General features: G+C 35.2%; 1 protein-coding gene and 1 long non-coding RNA gene across 4 annotated transcripts; both read right to left on the reverse strand.

Annotated features, from left to right (window-relative positions):
* Positions 1–3206: 3206 nt before the first annotated feature.
* LOC120775014 lies at positions 3207–5142 on the reverse strand. Of its 3 annotated transcripts, none has more exons than XR_005705285.1 (4): positions 4648–5142; positions 4078–4575; positions 3890–4018; positions 3207–3767 (listed from the first exon to the last, which is right to left on the reverse strand). It is a non-coding gene; the product is annotated as an uncharacterized LOC120775014 (long non-coding RNA). The 3 variants fall into 3 exon arrangements; XR_005705286.1 differs by having other exon boundaries at positions 3207–3815; XR_005705284.1 differs by having other exon boundaries at positions 3207–4018; positions 4648–5141.
* A 13135-nt stretch (positions 5143–18277) lies between these two features.
* On the reverse strand, positions 18278–18889 carry LOC120773569 (alpha-protein kinase 1-like). The gene has a single exon (XM_040102539.1). The coding sequence runs from the start codon at positions 18815–18817 to the stop codon at positions 18278–18280; it is 540 nt and encodes a 179-aa protein (XP_039958473.1). The 5' UTR covers positions 18818–18889.
* Between the last annotated feature and the right edge of the window lie 1030 nt (positions 18890–19919).

The raw sequence follows: 19919 nt of genomic DNA on the forward strand, positions 1-19919 counted from the left end.
GTTGAAGAATTTTGAGCATGAAAAGACAATTTTAATACAACGAATGCAAATGATATAAATTCGCACTCATCGGCTATATCTCTTTTCTTAATTTAATCGGGTACTTAATTCGTTCGCACCGCTCGCGAGTGCTCTCTTTCTTTCATTTTTCGTGTTTACATTGCTCACTAGCATTCCAACCTCACAAACTTAAGCATTTGCACGTGTACGATGGCTCCGAGGCCATCAAATATCAGGGAGAATCGCTTCTCCACGGGACCTAAAAGAAAAAAACGCAAACCTCCAATAACCCTTCCCTTCGTGATGGAAAACTATTTGCTTCATGTGGAAAATAAGAAAATAGCCGAAAAATTCCTAAAAGCGAAACAATTGGTAGGCGTGTGTCCCATATTAGCTACGCTACACGCATCAGCCAACCAAGTGAAAGGCACCGTGTACGCTCCTTTTCTCAACAATGTTGAGGAAATCATTCAAGAATTATCCTTCCATGGAGTGGTCGAACTGCATAAATTTAAAAAATATATCGATGGGAAACTATTACTATCGGGAGTGGTGTTGCTCACTTTCAATCAATATAATTTACCCCATAAAATCGACATCTCCTGGTGCAAAGTAATAGTTCGCCAATATATACCCCTCCCCTTGCGATGCAAATCTTGTCAGATTCTTGGGCATACAAAGAATAAATGCCTACGCTCTCTTCTTTGTGAAAACTGTTCCCTCCCTCCTCATTCTCCAAGAATGTCTAAAATTTATAAAAGCTAAAGAAATTATACAAATCAAAACTACGAACACCAACGCAACAATTAACGAAAACAACAATAAAACCATTAAAAAGAATTTTTGTGTCTTACACTTTCCGGAGAAGAAAACAAAACAAACTTCAACGAGTAAAGGTAAACTTGAAAATGTTAGCAGAATTTTAGTATTGGCAGACAGCGGCGTTCCAGTTGCGGTTCCAGTTTCCTACATGTTTTGTAATTCATAGAATTAAGTACATAGAATAAGGTATATGAACTAATACATATGTAGCTGTTAGTTCAATTTTAAGTTAAGCCACAAAATTATATTCTCAATAAAGCCAGTAAGTATTTAGCAGCCAAGCAATCAAGTTTGATTTTATTCAAAGTATACCTTAATAAGTTTTCAACCAACAACAACCCACTTGGAACTGTTTGAGCTTGTTCACCAAATCGAGCGAATAGCAAGTGCAAACGCAACTGGCACCAAAGGACTTATTCAACTGGCGCCCAACGTGGGGCAAAAAGACATAGAATCCTGGAAAAAAGGACACCACCCCATTATTTATTAATAATGTTGATTAAAATGGATGTAGTTAACCCACTTTTATTAACAGACAATGAACTAATAGATATAAATGCAAGCTTAAGAGATAAAATTAGCATAACAAATATACTAAGTAATTCTAAACTTAAGGTAATGCAGAATAACGAAACGATATACTTCATATTACAGTATCCCATAGTAAATGATTTTTATCAGAAATTTCTTATTGAGCCTGTAATTCGAAAAGACAAGATACTACAGTTAGACTACAGAACCGTTGGAAAGAGTAGAGGACACTTTAAATTATTAAAAAATTGTAATAATAAAACAGTCATTAATTTTTGTCAAATAGAAAATAAACCGAATTGTTTATTAGATCTGCTCAACAAAAACACAGCGCATTGGAACATTAGTTATGCTAAAAACTATAAAAAAATCGACAATGTAAGAGAGGGCAAAATAATATTAAATAATGATAAATTTATAATACAAGATGGATTTAATGAAAAAAAAACTATAAATGGAACACATTTAGTAATATTTGAGGATAAAGTAACAATCAACAATACAATTTTCGAAAACAAGGAACACAGAGCTTATGACAACATAGAGCACCCCGGTTTACAGAAATTAAACATAGTAAAATAGTTGGACCTAACCTTGGAAAACATTGACCAAATTGATATTAAAAACATTAAAAGAATATCAAACATAAACCAAAAGATAGAAACAAACCACAGTAGCATGAAGATAATTTTATGCGTTGTCACAATGATTCTATTCATCATAATTGTTGCAAAATTTTGTAAACGTACAACGATTAAACTTATAATGAGGAGGCAAACTCAACAAAATAAGGACCTAGTCATTGAAGAAATATTGAGGCAGGTCAATGCAAATGATACAAATAACAGCGAATAATCGCGGGCGATTATACTTAAGAGAGGGAGGAGTTAACACATGACTCCCACGCCATGACTTCCACTCTAAACATCACATCACTACGCTAAATCCATTCGCAGGGAACATGCGACATCAGCAGTTTTGGATGATTCCCATTAACCTTGAAGTCATTATGCTCCAACGCCAGTTGGCAGCGCTCGCAATCAGATGCTAGCTGCCAATAGACTAAACAAACAAAGGCGGCAATAAAAGGAACCACAACGTATGAACAGCTGCGGTTCCAGTTTCCTACATGTTTTGTAATTCATAGAATTAAGTACATAGAATAAGGTATATGAACTAACACATATGTAGGAAGCTGTTAGTTCAATTTTCAGTTAAGCCACAAAATTATATTCTCAATAAAGCTAGGAAGTCTTTAGCAGCCAAGCAATCAAGTTTGATTTTATTCAAAGTATACCTTAATAAGTTTTCAACCAACAACAACCCACTTGGAACTGTTTGAGCTTCTTCACCAAGTCGAGCGAATAGCAAGTACAAACGCAACTGGCACCAAAGAACTTATTCAACTTACATATAAGAAATGATACCCGTTGTGTGGGGCCATTATAGGCCCTCATTACCCTCCTGTGTTTGCGGGGCGCAGGAATATTACATATTTTGCAGACAGACACTAGCCGCTCACCACACTTTCAAACCGTAACATGGCATTTGCAAAAGGCAAATCATGACAAAGATATCTCGAAAGTATAAAATTAAATTTAACTTTATGCTAGTTAACATAGCTGTTAAACTGGTAAACATAAGCAGAGATAGATGATAATTTGCATATTATCACCAATGCCAAGACCTATAAAAAATGCAAGAGCGCATCAGGGATATCGCATGATGACGCACACACCTACAATAATTGCCTTGATAGTAATCGGTAGTTCCGACTTAGATCGATCATAATAATCAATTTTCAATTAGAAGCAAATTGCCATTATATTCAAAGTAATAAACCTGATTAAAAGTAATTTATACAGCTCAAAAATTGATTTTATCAAGTTTCACTTCTAAATTCAAGGAAATAATGTCAATAATGTCTACATTTACACTTTATGAACAAAAATTTATGTTTTACTACTTTCTAATGTTTATGTCAATATATGCAAATTAATAAAGTATTATCTGTTGTTCTCTCTTTTAGTGCCGCAATAAATATGTATGTATATGCATATAAATGACATCGCAGTTGCTAACATACTATAAGTGCTGCAACATCCTCGAGAAACTCGATACGGTCTACATTTCAATATTCCAGCAATATTCGAAATAGTGTTAAGTTTTTGTAATATTGTTTATCAATTAATAAATACTTTGTATTTTACATCTTGTCGAACGGTTGCTGAGTTAGCTTTAAGTAGCGATAATTTTTGAACAGTTATACAAAATAAATGTTTTTTCAATTCAACCACCAAACACACAAACACGGAATTTTATTATGTTACTTATATAATTGTGAATTCTAAATATTTAAATATATTGTAAAACTATATCATAAACTTAACGTATTCTGACGACTGGCGTTTAATCTATTAAATGTTAAAAAGACGTAATTGTTAGAATGATGCAAATTCCATCTGAGTGCATTCACAGTTAAATAGTAACTTAGTAAACTTTGAACTTTCATGAATATATGGTTTTGCAAACTTACTTTAGGTACACATTTGTTTTCTTTTGCCATTACTGGATAGTCCTTGAAAACAGTTCGCAATTTAGGATTTTCGAGATGCAATTTCTTCGTGGACGCCTCTAAACAAATTATTTAGAAATTGATTTATTTCTGCAAGAAATAAAACTAAATGAAAAAATCTGCTTTAATTGCGATATAAGATAACTTACATATTGGAATTTTAGGGAAGGCAGTGTTTTAAGGTCTCATAAAGCCTTGTTGATTCCTGTAATAACGTATTAATCGAAATACAAGAGGAAAAGGGCGTTGTGGCACGATTCATATTTCACACTGCATTTTTAAATTTTCTTCGTTTATTGCAGGAAATTGTTTTTCAAAATTTAAACGCATCAGTTCAGTGGAACTTTATTTCGAGATATTAGTTAGAAATTAAAGTTGACATGTCGTTGATGTTACAATCCGTAAAAGCTAACTAAATTACCAATGGAAACAGAATTTGTGTGCGGAGTGCAGTTGCAGGTATGTACATATATTTGTGTTAGGAACTGGAGACATCTTCACACGATTTGATGCAGTAACGAAATATTTGACATTATTGTTTTTTCCTTTTGTGCAATATGTCGTTTGTTTTTTAAGTTTTTATTTGTTGACGGGATACGTGTGGCAGTCGAAGCCGCTTAACATGATGCAGAAGAATCAACGTGGAACTAAAAATATAAGTTACATACATATATTATTAATATAAAGAATAGTTAATTCATAAACAAAAAATTAAACACCTTTGGACGGATTTGTAAACTGAGTTATATATTTAACCACACGAAATTAAGAACGAGTTCATTACGAAGTGAAGCTGATTCGTCTTCACCAAAACCATACGAGCTTTGATTATAATATCCAACAATTGCAAATGTTACGCCGGCGCCCCGCAAAGTAAATTTTTTGAACAGCAGCATGGCACCCTTGTACAAAAGTTCTTATTGGAGAACTTGGGAATGTGTTACATAGTCCATACGTTCTCCACGCTATTTTTTAAATTTTATGCGTGAATTCGTTTCGTTCACATCGGAGATTTCACAACAAAACAAAGCACTCGGTGAAACACATCAAGTAGAGCGATTTTTTCCAATGTGAATGTTGACTGCTCAAGTGAAATTTAATATTAAGCAACACCAATCAACCAATTATTGCTATAGTTCTTAATGTGTACACTTTTGTAAATTCAGCAGAAATTTTTGTTTACTCAGTTTTTTCTTGTTCTTAGCTTTGCTCTGAAATGAACTGTTGATTCTTCTGTCAAAACATAACTGTCAAACTGCAAGCAGTGTTGGTACTCTTACCTTTTATGTGGTGAACACATAGAGAGCGACACGACATGACTGCACGACAGTGAACTACAAATGGCGGCGTGAATTGTTATTACAAATAATATAACATAACTATTTTATGCTTCTCTGTGTAAAATAAAGTAAAATTTGTTAGAGCTCTGAATAATTTTACATATTGCATATTAGGGCCATCACTACTCATCTCTACTGTCGTAGGAAATATTAGAAATATTTTTAATTTAGCGAGAAAAACAACTAATAATGCGAATGGTTTTAATCACTTTTTTTTTGAAAATTAATAGCGGTGACTTTATACTGCATATATCGGCCAATATTTGAGTTATCTCTATGAATTACTTTGCTCATAACACTGTATCCTTGTGTCTAAAATAGATAAAATTGGGCGAAAACTTGACCTAGCCACCATATACATAACTAATATCCGGCTGACTTTACTCCCTATGATTGGTGATTGTATGTGTGTAACCTTAATTTAACCACGGAATACTTTTTAGTATGTGGCACGATAAGAGTTAATAAATGAAATCAGGTGGATACTACCCCAACTCCCATACACTACATATAATGAATTTTGTTTTTCTGACAAACCTTATCTCGAATAATTCGGTCAGTGTTTTAATTATATACATATGTACTATATGTACATATTAGGGGTATTCGCTTGCTCTTGCAAAACCCCACAGTGCAAGAATTGCATATATTTCCTCTTGGTGCACCGGCACAACAACAAACACACGCAGAAAATTATTCGCAATGGCTGTAAAATATGTCAGACCAAAACCCATGTATATTTGCGTGCAATGTCACGCAAAAATATAATTGCAATCCTGTTTTAGCTGTCATTTTACATAAAGACATATTACGTCGTTAAATTGTTGGGAAAGGTAAGTTTTAAATAGATTTTATAATTTCTATTTAAATTATAAAGATTTGTTACAGTTTTTTTTTGTTAAAAATGTATGCAGAAGGTGCGCCAATTCGCATGGCTATGCATAATAGTCATTCACAATAAATTGACCGAATCAGCCGTTCATATGTACCCTGCAAGACGGAGGTAACAGATTGCACAAACACATTGAAACATTTTCAGCTGTTCACTAACACTGTTACATTTTCTGGAATTTTCAATTGAATGGGAAAATACGTAAGTAAGACAGAGAAAAACTATCGACATTCTAAACATATTGTAATATTAACTTGCTAGAATAGGAGAGACGAATGCCCAATTTTTCAAGAAGAAGAAAACGAAAAGCGCAGTTTATTTTGGTTTTTAAAGAGGTAAGTTCGTTATTTCATTATTTGATATTTTATAATTAATTTCTTATTTACATTTATACTATATATGGTATTAATTTCTTTTATATAGAGTAAACGAAAAAGATTAACAACGAGCAAAAGGTAAGCATTGTGAATTGAATGTCGTGTGTGTAATTAAAATTTTTAATATTACAGAAATCATTTGGAGCGTTTGGATGCGTATAACAAAGACGCACCATTCAATTAGCAGCATCACCGGTGACTTGGAGGACGAGCATTACGTGGAGCTCGCTATTAGTTTAAGTAAATATTTGATTATTTTGATGTTATTATTAAATAAAGCGAAATAGTAAAAAACTGAATTTTATTTAAAAGAATTGAATTTGGTAGAAGTAACAAATGGGTAACAGATAATCTTGTTACTGCTTGTTCTTGCTAACATGCTTATATGTTATAGGTAACAAACTGATAACGAAAATAATAGCACTAACAGATATTCGGGTAACAAATACTTTTTGTTATCCATAACACATAGGTAAGCAATGCGCTAACAAAAGAATTTGTTACCCGTAATATCCTGTGAAGAGATTTGCTAACAAATGCATGTATTCTGTTAGAACAAGGCAGCATGCGATATTTGCCATTGGTTAGAGCGAGATAACCATTGAACATCAAATAGCTATGTGTTACTTTTTTCCCACTCTCTGAACAAAAGTAACAAATATTTTAACGAATGCAAAAGTGAACAATAACAAGCCGCTTACACGTTTGCTAACAGCTACCCGTCTTGCAGGGTATATCACTAGATTCTGCAATGGGTGCTCTAGGATATTTCGGTATATGTAGTATTTTTGCAATCTGCAATCTTGCAAGAGCAAGCGAATACCCCTATTATATATGTATACATATATAAAATTTCTTAAATGCCGATTTTCTGGTTGACGTTTTACACCTTAAGGTATTTCCATGGGTTTGATTGATTCAAGTTTCAAGAATATAAAATGTTCGCTTGTACCCAAACATAGCCCTTCCTTACTTGTTTATTAGTGGTCTTATACGGGGCAACAAATCCATCCGTTTACATATTTTTATGGCAGGATATCAATCTGGACCTGACAGCTGACAGAGTTGAGGAGGTTTTGACGTTTAGCGATTGCCCTCTCACTTCCAATGAGAGATGAGTTGGGCATGTCTTATCTCTCTCCATAGTTTGCGTGGTACGCGCCAACACGATGACGTCAGAAGATTGCTAAAACAATTTTCTTGCCCACTAAGTCAATTACTGGTTAAATTACAAGTTAGTTGCCAGAGAGCGCTATCAGAAAAGTCAGCTCTTAAAGTTTCTATGAGTTTCTTAAGGCCGAACTTACAAAACTAACCGAAAATCTTGTGTACATGTGATCGTTCATTTCTGAATGTATTTACAAACATATGTATATGTATTAGTTTCCATTCTAATTTTAAAGTACTGAAGTTGCGGCAGCAGTGTTTGCTGGGTAATATACAAACGGCATGTATAGTTGCCGCTCATTTACAGAATTACCACGTTTCTCAGGTCTATATATACATACATATTACTGAATCGAAATAAAACCAAATTGGAAACAATATCATACTGATTTTTATTTTATTTTATTTCTTTTTGCGTACATTTGGCTGATTTGATATCTTAAAAACTCACACAATTCGATATTAAGATCGCCTTTTGTTTTTTCTCCATTTGCATTCTAGCAGATACAAATGCAAAATTGCACTCGTGTGTACACACATACTTATGTATATACCCGTATCTATGTGTGTCTCTCCACACCCTATAATTTTCATGGCTTTATTTTATATGTGTATAAGATTTATATTTTAAAATATTGAACAGGTTTTACCTTAAGCTGTGTATGGACGCTGATGAGTAAAAGTGAAAACTATTTGGTAGTTGAGAATAAAGCGTGATGTTACCGATTGGGTTTTGCATTGTTTGCGTTTATTTTCGAAAATTCGAATAATATTTCGCTGTTACTTAGCATATGTATGTGTTTGTATGTTTAGAATAAAAGAATATTGAGGAAGTTGTTTATGACCTTCCGGTTGTAAGTGGGCAAATAAGGTATTTAAATCTCGTTAATTAATGTTTAAGCAGGCTTCTCCTATTTATCGCCAAGAAGATACTGATTGAAGACACAGTAAATGGTAACATTTACACTTATTTTATTTTCCTTACAATATAATTTTAATGTCAATACAGAAAATCGAAAGAGAGTGCAAGATTTGAATATTTTGAATGTCGCATGTAGTTAAACTCATTTATATTACAAATAAAAAATTTTGTATTATTATTATTATTTTTAGTAAATTTTTTGTCAAATCACAGATTTTGTTTTTGTTCTCAAAATTTGTCTTTCAATTTATACATCGTTTATATACTTAATTTCGAAATATTCGTTTGGTGTAGAAGAGCAAAATTTTGAACATATTCTTATTGGGTCTCAATTTAGAGTAAAGATATTTTTCTTTCAATAATTTTGACTAAAATACAATAAATTTCCAATTATCTAACGAGTCAACTCTTTTATTACAACACTTTTTTAGTGTACGTTTTTTATACAATGGTTTTGAATCATGGATGTGTTTGTGATATGCGCCGCTTTTGTGGAAGTCTCCCTGAGAGTTTTTCGCTCCTGAGTGGTTTTTGTGTGACCTGACGAGCTCAATAACGAGGTATTTCGGCATCTTAAAACATCTACGGAAATCAGTTTAGGCTGTTATTTAGCACAGCACTGTACAGAGTGGCAGGCCTGCATTGATAGATTGATAGCTTTACCATTTGGAAACATTCTTTTAGTTCCCAAATAAGTGAGTTACTATTATATTTCAGTATTCACAGAATATTGTTGGCTATAATTAAGTAAATATTATTTTCTCCATGTGCCCAACTGTACCATAGTTAAATTAAAATGTGTAACATAACCGCTTAAAACAAAGGACTCAAGGCAAGGGTCAGCTCTGTATCATTCCTAAGTCTAGAATATGTTCTTTGCGGTAAGTTTGAACAAAGGTTTTAAGCGATTGTTAATTGTTTTTGGTCAGCTGATTAGTGTAAAAAATAAAAGCCAATTCATTTTTGTTGTTTTTAATTTTGTTATATTTTCACTTTATCAACAAATTCAAAAATGGTTTAAGAGTTTGAAGTTTTAGCAGCGTTCGTGAAAGAACGCATTTTTAATTTTGAGAAAAAGTAAAATTAACTGTATAATATGTACTGTTATAATATGTATATTAAAGCAATAAAATAAATACAATACACTCTTTTAACTTATGTACAAACTAATTATAATTTGTAATTGTGTTTGTATTCTTTGTATGTGTGTGGGTGTGTATAAATTTAGATGATTTGAGTCGCACCAAATATTAAAAAATATACATAAATAAAATCATATAAATTTGCACGTGAGGCCTAAACATAAATTTTGTACAAAAAAGTATTTGCTTAATTCATAATATTTTTTTCGAATATTTGAATACCTCTTATTTTGTGTAAAAATAGTTAACAGCCAAACAAGAATTTTGCATGTAAATTTGAGAGAAAATAGATCACAGTTTGTTGTATGTTTTTTAACTTTAAATGTTTAAAATTTTGATAAAAAAAATTAATAAATTATCGCGCATGAATACCAACACACGCCGTTATTTGTTTTTGTTTTTTTTTTGTTTTTGTATTTTTTCATATTTGTGTTTTAAACTACACTTACGAAAAATACGAATTCATTAAGTATTAAAGAGTACAATAGACAAAAACAAAACAAAATTAAAATTAGTTAAAAATCATTAAAAATAAATTATACAATTACAATTTAAGGAAACTCTGTCGTCTACAGCTAGACACATACACATAACCTACATGGCGCCTATGCAACTACATATGTACATACGCGCTTAAACTTTGAAACATTCATTAGCACTGAGTCGATAGCTGTTAGCTGAGTCACGTGATGGAAACGCTCTTGGCTTGCTTTGCGAAGTATTGAAACGCAGCTGCAACTGCGCCGGCGCACTCGGCGCTACTTGGCACTTATGCGCTGGCCAAAGGGAACCTACTGGAGCTGTGTGCAATTTGCACGAAAGTCCGCCACTAACTGTACAATGCGCGCTTGTTTATTAATATTTTTTGACTTTAGCTGGGCACGGTTTGATTAGTTGGGTGCGCAACATTGGCTGCTTGTGGTGTGACTGTCGCCGTGAGTCTGCTTTTGTGCTACAAGCGCTCTTGTTGCTAGCGTCTTAAGCTGTCTGCTTGCGCCTTAAAGCCTGCTTGTGCTACATTTATGCCCTGTTTTTGCTCTGTCTGTTTAGATACATATACATATTAATTTGTTAGTTTATAATTTATAATTTATAATTTATAAGTAGTATTTCCTGAGTCAATTTACGGATAACCGCAAAATAGCAATTCGCAGTCGCGCTGCCAAGTCGGCGCGCTTGATACTGGCAAAGTGTTATTTTGTTTTTTAAATGCTAAAATTACATGTTCCTGTTTTGTTGTTCTCTTCTAAATTTAATTCGTGAACTTTAAATATGTTTCAACTTATAGTTTTCTTGGCATACAATTACTTGTTTTAAGTTTGCTTTGATATTTACACGCTTACATAGTTAATAAAATTGTGTTCTACTTTGAGCGAAAATCCTTTTAATGTACATTTAGAAAAATACGTTTGTTTTTGTTTTTGTTTTAACTTTTAAAAATTTTTTTCAACAATTGCCACGCTTTCGCTGTGAAAATTGTGCGATTTCCATTGATGAAAATGAAAACCTTGAGGTTTTTGAGGCTTTTCGTACTGAATTTCTTGACGTTTTTCAAACTGCTTAGGTTTGCAGATGTTTTTGTTTTTCTTTCTTCTTTTTAATTGTGTGTTTGTACATGTTTTATGCAATTACAAATCTAAGCTTCCAAAACAGTTATGCAAATCTATTTTATTTACTTTTTTATATATTTTAATATTTTTTACTTTTTATTTGCATTTCATTTTCATTTGTTTGTATAAATTTCAAGTAATTTGTACTTCACTGGTGAAAATCACTGAGTTTGTTGTTGTGCATTTTGCATAAATATGTCTGCGTCTTTCATATGTATGTATATGTGTGTGTGTATAATTGGTCACTTACTGTTAGATTTGTATGCGTGTTTGCGTGTGTATTGTATACATATATGTATGTTTGTAAGTTGCAATAAATTTCTTAGATTCCATTTTAAGGTTTAAATTTGTATGCTTAAATGTAAGGTTAAGTTGGTTTTTCTTTTCTTTATGTTGTTGTTGTTTTTTGTTTTTGTTTTTGTTTCTTCATTGATTTAATATATTTAATTGCATAGAAAAAAGGACATTCTACTGATATTAATCCCTGATAAAGTTCATTTTACATTTACATATAATTAAGTTTAATTAATGCATTTAATTATGTTTGTATGTAATTATGTATACATTTTTGTATGTATATACTACATATGTAAGTATCCAGATCTGCAATAAACGCAATAAACTATGCGATTTCAGTACAAATTGGTCCCCCTTTTCGCTCTATATTTACTTTATTATCATAATTAATTAAGAAATACAAACGGCTGAAACCGTTTTGGCACCAAATTACGCCTAATTAAAATCACCAATCACTGCCAGTTTCTTGTGCTGATCCGCGTACCTATTTCCAAGTGGTTTTCTCTTATTCTTTTTGCTAAAAACTTCTTAACACTTCACCAGACTTTCTAACAATTACTGAGTTTAATTAATTGATTTTAGATTTTAGATTTTAGATTTTAGATTTTATGTTTGTTTGTTTTGTTTTTGTTCAGTTGGAATACATTTGATTTTTAGAGATTTTGTCGCGCCTTCGAAACGAATTCAAAATTAGTAAATGTAAATGGCGAAACACAAGAAACCGATCACTAAACTCTATGTTGCACAATAAACTATTTGCCTCGGTCCTTTCCATATAAAGGCAGAGGCATGCAGCGGCAGGGGCGTTGGAAATTGTGCGTTAATTTATTTTACTTTTTTCGCTTGATTTCTGCTAATCAGTTTCAATTTTGCTAGATAAGATCCGAGAGGTAAGTTGCTAACTTCGCGTATACGCCATGATATGTACAAGTATGATAAGGGGTAGGCAACTGCCAACCCCCCGCCGCTGCATGCGCCAGCAGCCAGCTATGTGGTGGCCGCCTCACTATTTAAGTCCTTCATTCTCTTTCCAATTTGGCCAAGAACTATCGTACAAGTATGGTTTCAATGCATCTTAGCTTTGCAGTAAGTAAATAATTCATAATAATTAATCTAACGGTAATTGTAAGTAAACTAGGATTAAATGTAGCTACATTAATAGAAATTAGACGTTCTCAATACTACTAAATATTTGCTTAGAACTGCATATATATGTGTGTATGTGTGTGAGTGTGTTTATTTACAATGATCCGTTCGCTTATATTTATGTAACTCCTCCTCCACTGTTGCACTTTTGCACAAATATCTTGCTGTGTGTGTGTTTTCTTATTGCGTTTGAAGCCAGTTTCCAGCGGTTTGCCTCCCTATCTTCGCTTCCGTTATGTATTGCACTTGCGCGGCGCTGTGGCCGCGCTCTTAACCGCGTTCCACATGCATTTGCATGTTTGTATGTGTGTGTGTGTGGGCAGTTTATGAAATTAAATCGATCAAACTGATTCCAAATTACATGCAGCAATGCCCAAGCATTACTCAATTACAAGTACAATAATCAAAATAAGTAAATTAGTATGCTCGCCTATGCAAAAGTAGAATTGTAAATATGTATGTATGTATGACTTTACATAAATCCGATAGCCGACTGCGCGCCCACGCTTAACTTAGTGGGTCCTCTAGAAAATCGCATTCCATCTGAAATCCTATTGGATGCCCGGTGGTGGCTGTCCCAGCTCGCTGGTGAAGTCAAATAGGCTGGCGCGCGGATGCGTCAGATGGTGGTGATGGTGATGGTGTGGTGGCACGAGCACATTCTTGATGGCGGATGTCTTCAGTAGGCGCTTTAGCATGCCGCTTGAGCCGCGGTGCTGCAGGCTCTTGTGTGTGGTGAGCGAGTTCTTGGTGCGATAGCGTCGGTGGCAGAACTCACAGACATACAGTGTGTCGGACTGTTCGTGCTTGTCCTGAAAGTGCCGCTTCAGCGAGTAGTAGCACGAAAAGGTGCGTCGGCAGTAGGGACATTCCTGCGGCTCGTTGATGCCGCCGCTGGTGGGTGGTGGCATGCGCAGCGGCATTTGTGGTGGTGTAGTTGTCAAAGTGGGTGTTGGAGGCAGAGTGCCGCCGCTGGCTGTGCCGTTGGGCGTGATGTTGCCGCCGCTGCCGGGGCGTGGCGGCGATGAGCTGTGCATGTTGAAGAGGCTGCCGCCGACGCCGCTGCCGACACCACCGCCGCCGTTGCATGCTAGCGAGCTCAGTGAAGAGGGCGACGGCGAGGTGAGCGCCGTTGGCGGTGACGGTGGCGATGAGGCCGAACTAGTTGGTGACGTGGCTGCTGAGCGGATGGCTGTGTGTGCACCTAAAGGGGGAAAGAGGACAAGCAAAGGGTAAAGAAAATTGAGATTAGTAATCGATGAAAAAGAATCCGGCGTAGTATGGTCTCTTCGAGAAGTCAAAGGAAATCAAAAGTGTGTGTGTGTGCGCGTGTAAAGAGTGAGATAGTACGCGTAGAAATGAGAAATAATATTTATTAATATACAAGTATACAATTGTTTACTAGGGAAATATTTCATGTAGAGTTCGTATTATATTTAAATTATTATTTTTTTTCATTTTTAAGCGAGAGGAGAGGAAGCTGGAGAGAGGCTTAAACTAGTTGAATTGTGTAAGGGTAAATGTGGAAGTATTCGAAACCACCTGTAGGTTAAATATACAATTAATTTAGAATTGGAAAAGCAGTTTGTATGTTCTGTAGTGGTCGCTCTGAAAGCGCGATTTCAAAGAAAATTTATATTTTTTTCTATAAAATATTCTAAATAAGTACTGTAGCAAAACTCCTTTTTTAAAGCGAAAGTTGAAAAAAGCTTGCGTAGTAGAAATTTATAAGAATGAAGTAACTCGACTAACGCCCAAGAAGGCGTAGAACTGCTGGCGAGAGCATCGCATCGCATCATCGCTTTGTTTTCTCTGTTTTGTATTGCTCTTTTGTTTGGCTAAATTTTCGGATAGGCAATTCTACGCGCTTACTTGAGTTACTTAGCGTAATATATATTTTCCAAACTTAAAAGATCACTTTTAACGGTAAATAATTACAATAGAAAGAGCTGAAAATATATTTACATAATAAATTAAGACAAAAACACAAATGAAATGCTCAAAATAACAAATGTGGCATGCAACAATTTTACTACTACCTACTTACATATGTATGTATATGTATATTTGTATAAATGTACACGCGTATGTATTGATAAGCGTTAGATTACGAGCTACGCGCAAGTCAAAGGAAGTTAAGCATGCAGGTGCAAGCAAAGCGCAGGCGAAGCCACGGGCGCTGGCTATATAAAGCGGCATAACAGTAAAAATAAAAGCGAAAGCAAAAAGGCAAAGCAAGCGCAGTTGTTTGATCGGCGCATGAATTTCGAGTGCGTGCGTATGTGTGTGTGTTTTTCGCGTTAATTTATACATGAACGAGTGAGAGGGAGTGAGAATGTGGCATGGCGTATGTATGCATGTGTGTGATGATGACGACGATGATGTAGTTGATGATTTCGGTTGTTGACGATGACATAAAACTACAATAATGATGCCGACCAATGTGGTGTGTGTGAGCGCGTGATGACTTCTAGGCTGATTAGTAATGATTAGCTGATGAATTAAGTAATCATAAGCAAAGATAATAGAAGTATTCATTACTTAAATTACTTATGCAAGGACATACGTAGATGACGGTCTGTAAAATATAGCAAAAACTTACCAAACTCAAAGGAGATGTACTAGATACATTCTAAATTAAATATATTCATGTTGAGTTTACAAATATTTTTTAGGGAAGAGATTTAAGAGTATTTTTTATTTAGAAGAAGAACGCAGTAGAGTTCCAAACAACGAGGGCGTGTGACGGAGACAATAGGAAAGAAGACAGAGAGAGAGATACTTATAAATATATAGACTGATTACAGCTACAACTTCTCGCGGCATCAGTCCGAGACTCCGGCAAGAGTATAGGTAGAGTTCAGAAGAGTTCTGGAGAGTTCAGGAGAGTTCATAGTGTCAATATGGCGTTTAATATGAAATAATACGAAGAGATGACTTACAGAAGAAACCCCGTTGAATAAGTTTATGTAGCGGAGCGGAGTGGAGAGGAAATAAGAACGACCAGCATAATCCGAAGAACCGTATTTAAGATTATTTGTATAATGATAAAAAATAACAAATTTAAATTTTAGAAATTGAAAAAAAAAACAATTTTTTGGCGAATTTAATTACAAAAGTAGCAAATAGTCCTCTTAAAATCTTCAATCTTTTAAATCGTATGCACGTCATTATGTACATAAGTACATATGTATGTATGTATGAAGAAGTTAATTCAGTATAAGAGAGACAAATGTTAAAAATAAATAAAAATAGAAATAAAAAGTAAATAACTGTTTTAGTAAAAAAAGAGAGAAAGCGTTAGTCGAACTAGTGATAAATCAAAGAAATAAGCACTACCAAGGAACTTAGCGGTTAATCTCAGCAGAGGCGTGAGGTTGAAAAGTGCAGAGCAGATGTAGATCCAGAAGCTGTTTTACTGGAGCTCCATAGCAGCTATTCTACTATTCTACTTGTGAAAGTATATATGTATGTACAAATGTAAGAATGTACACTAAAGAAAGTGTTCAGGCGGCAATCGAGATATGTATGTACATATGTATATTTACCGCATGTACATATGTATGTATATTTGCATGTATGTATATATGTATGCATTCGTGCTTTCTTCACCAGGTGATTATCTTTCGTATGCACTGTGCATATTTATGTATGTATTATTTAACTACAAGCTGTCAGAATGGATAGTGGAGTGTCTTATAGGATAGCATTTAGATAATTAGCCCAACGATATGCTAAAATCAATATGAGATATCACCAATACAGCAGTGAAATATTATCTATGTATGTATGTAATATAACGTTGTGAATGAGAACGAGACCATTAACACTGATACCCGGACAGAGGGTCCAACCAGCTTAGAGAGATGTATATATAGAGAGAGAAAGAGTGAGTGATTGTGTGAGAAGATTCATTATAATTACGGAGAGTTGCACCTTCTAGTGTCGTTGAGTGAGTTTGATAGTGTATATGTGAGAGAGAGAGAGAGAGAGAAAGAGAGGAGATTGTTAGACCCAAAAGGGATAGTGAGGGCCAATAGGTAGAGTGAAAGACAACGGTTTAACAGATGAAGATATATATTCATAATTATTTGAGTGGATATAGTCCGTGAACGTGAACTAACTACTTGAAATAGGTCCAGTTTATTTTCGCTACGAGTTTGTTGTTGATGACTTTTTATTTGCTAACCTTGACGTTCGTATCTTCAATCAATCACAATTTGGCATGGTTGACCCAAAACCTCGTTAGGCTGCTTATTTGTAGAGTTGTCATAAGCCACTAATTGCTTGAGTACTTTGGGCTCATCGCTCCAGTGCAAAAAGGGCCCACGGTTTCACTTTGGATGTCTGTTTTGAGGGGATTGGGTCAGGGAATCAATTTTTGTAATTTCTTTGTACGCCGTTAATGTTTTTGATAAATACTTTGCTGAGTACACCAGAGATTGCTCGCGCTGTTGCTCCGCCGATGCACACACATTCTGCTCGGAGCCGACAAGTCTCCGCGCCGCCCAACGAAGTTCGTAGCTCGAGTCTTTTGTTTCGCTGCGTCTAGGCTTCAATGTGGCGCCGATCCATTTTCCATTTTTTATAATTAAATACTAGTTTTTTATGATTTTAGTTCAGTTTGCAGTAAGCTAAGGCTAGTCAACAAGTCCGTTGTCACCGGTATAGTTCCGTTGAGATACATAAGTTATAAAAATGTGTAAAGGGCATTACTATAAATGCCGTAAAAAGGTTTCTAGTTCGAATTGACTACTTAAGGAGTTTATATGCACGCGCACATACACGCTCCGAATGCGTGCGTGTGCGTGTGGTAGACACAATAGAAGGCCACAGTGGGTAGTTGTGAGATACGGTGGTCATTTAGAATAAAAGTCCCGCACGAAAAAGTCGTGCGATGTAGAACGAGTACGTATGCGGTTTCTAATTATATGCTGCGTAAATATAAAGGTTTGCAGCTATATATATGTATATACATTTGTTTGTATGCATGTTGCAAGTAAACCTATGTGTATATGCGTTTGTATATGCTTGAGCTCCTACAAGTATGCACCTAATATTGTACACCTAACCTAAAAATGATTTGTGCTTCCAACATATACACGTATGTCTGTATGTATGTAAGTATTGTAAATAGTTGAGCAGTTATCGTTTTAAGTTGCTAGAGAGCTGAGTTGAGAATCTTATAAGAAAAATTATGCTAACTTCCTTATATGTATGTATATCCATATGTGTGTGTATGTATATATAATTGCTAATGCTTAAATTGTGAATTCTTCGCTAATCTATATACATACATACAGGGGGTACGTATGTATGTGTATACTTTCCTGCAGTTGTGTCAATGTGTGTATGTCGCTAACTTCTAAGGTTTACAGTTATCACTACGTTATGGCATTGCTTTAATGTTATTGTTATATTGTTTTTGTAAGTTTCTAAATCTACGTTTTTTGTCGCTATAGTCGAGCCACTCGTCCGTACTCGGCACGCAAGTCGAGACCCGAACCTAAAGCTTTGGCCTGCGTCGGCATCGGTGGCGACGGGTGGCGTTGGTACATGTAGTAGTCGTACAAGGTCATTATTTGTCGTTGTTTGATGAGATTCTGCAAGTGGAATGCGTCGTCTTGGCGAGAGTGTGGTTGTTGCATTTGTTGTACTGAGTCACCATGCCGCCATTGCTGGTACTCAGTATAGAGGTAGTGTTGTTGTTGATGGTGCTGCTGCTGTTGTTGTTGTTGTAAGTGATATTGGTATTGTTGTTGTTGCTGCTGCTTCTCATCACATTTGGGCAGCTGAGCCAATGTGTTCATCTGTTTGCTGGCAATCGGGCTAGTCTCCCGTGCGGCTTGAGCATGCGAGCTTTTTGTGCTTTCATCCATTGGCTTTGCTAGTGTGGTTGTTGTTGGTGTTTGTGTTGGTTTTGGTTTTGGTTTGAACGCTATTGGCATTGCGGCGATTGTTACGGATGGCAAATTGCAATTATACAAATTGCGCATCGCGTTTCAGATCGACGAGTTGAAGGGGTGATAGAGCTTGATGTCCTTCATCTCCATTTCGCCGGGGCGCGATTTGTGGTATGTGTAAATGTGTGTCATCAGGGAGTTGCGCGAGCAATACACGCGCTCGCAGATGATGCAGCGGTACTCCTCTTGGCGCACGGCGTGCTTGTCGGCGATGTGACGCTTGAGCGAGGCTTTCGAACATAGAAGCTTACCACACAGATGACATGAGAAGAGTTTCTTAGGCGAATGTCCTGGAATTTTTGTAAGTTAAGGATTTTTGGTTTGTACCGATTAACATATAAATGCAAATAATCATTCAAATCACGCAAATGAACTTAAATAACAATTCTTATTCAGATATTTGGTATATGGTACTCATATACTCATAGTAGACGTGTATATGTATGTGTATGTATGTAGTATATAGTAGTATATGCGATAATAGACATTAAAGTAGGTGAGCGTACTCATAGTAGATAAGTATGTGTGGGTGTGTGTGTAGAGTGGTACCATATAATCCAGATACTTATGTATATACTTAAATGATTGAACAACGGTAAATGTATAGCAAAAATTGACCAAAACGGAAAACGTGAAACGAGAAAACGATGGCAAGTTGGCGGATGATTTCGGTTATGCGCTTATTGCGTAACTGTACCTAAACACTTACAGCTACAATTAATAATCGAGTGTAACATGTATCCATATATGCTTATATGTAAATGTGTGTGTGTGCATAATGCACACGCTGTGCATTAATATGGTGAATAAGGTGACGTGTACCCATTCAAAATTGAACTGAAAAATAAAAATTGTTCCACAAACAAACCAAAGAATAAGGAAAAATTGCATGAATGGCTTACGTACACTTTTTTGGGATGCAGTTATTACAAAAACAACGAACATACATATATCTGTGAGCAGAAATTTGCGCATAAGCACCGCTGGTGAAACGATCGTAGCCCAAACGGAACAGATTGGGTCACATGTGGGTACACGATACAGAGCTACATTTATGTTAACTAGCTACGATGATATGTATATGTTTACTTATAAAATATGATACCACACACCAAGCCAACTTGTCGAACCCGGT

The sequence above is a fragment of the Bactrocera tryoni genome, chromosome 4, assembly GCF_016617805.1.
Source record: "Bactrocera tryoni isolate S06 chromosome 4, CSIRO_BtryS06_freeze2, whole genome shotgun sequence".
Classification (NCBI taxonomy): domain Eukaryota; kingdom Metazoa; phylum Arthropoda; class Insecta; order Diptera; family Tephritidae; genus Bactrocera; species Bactrocera tryoni.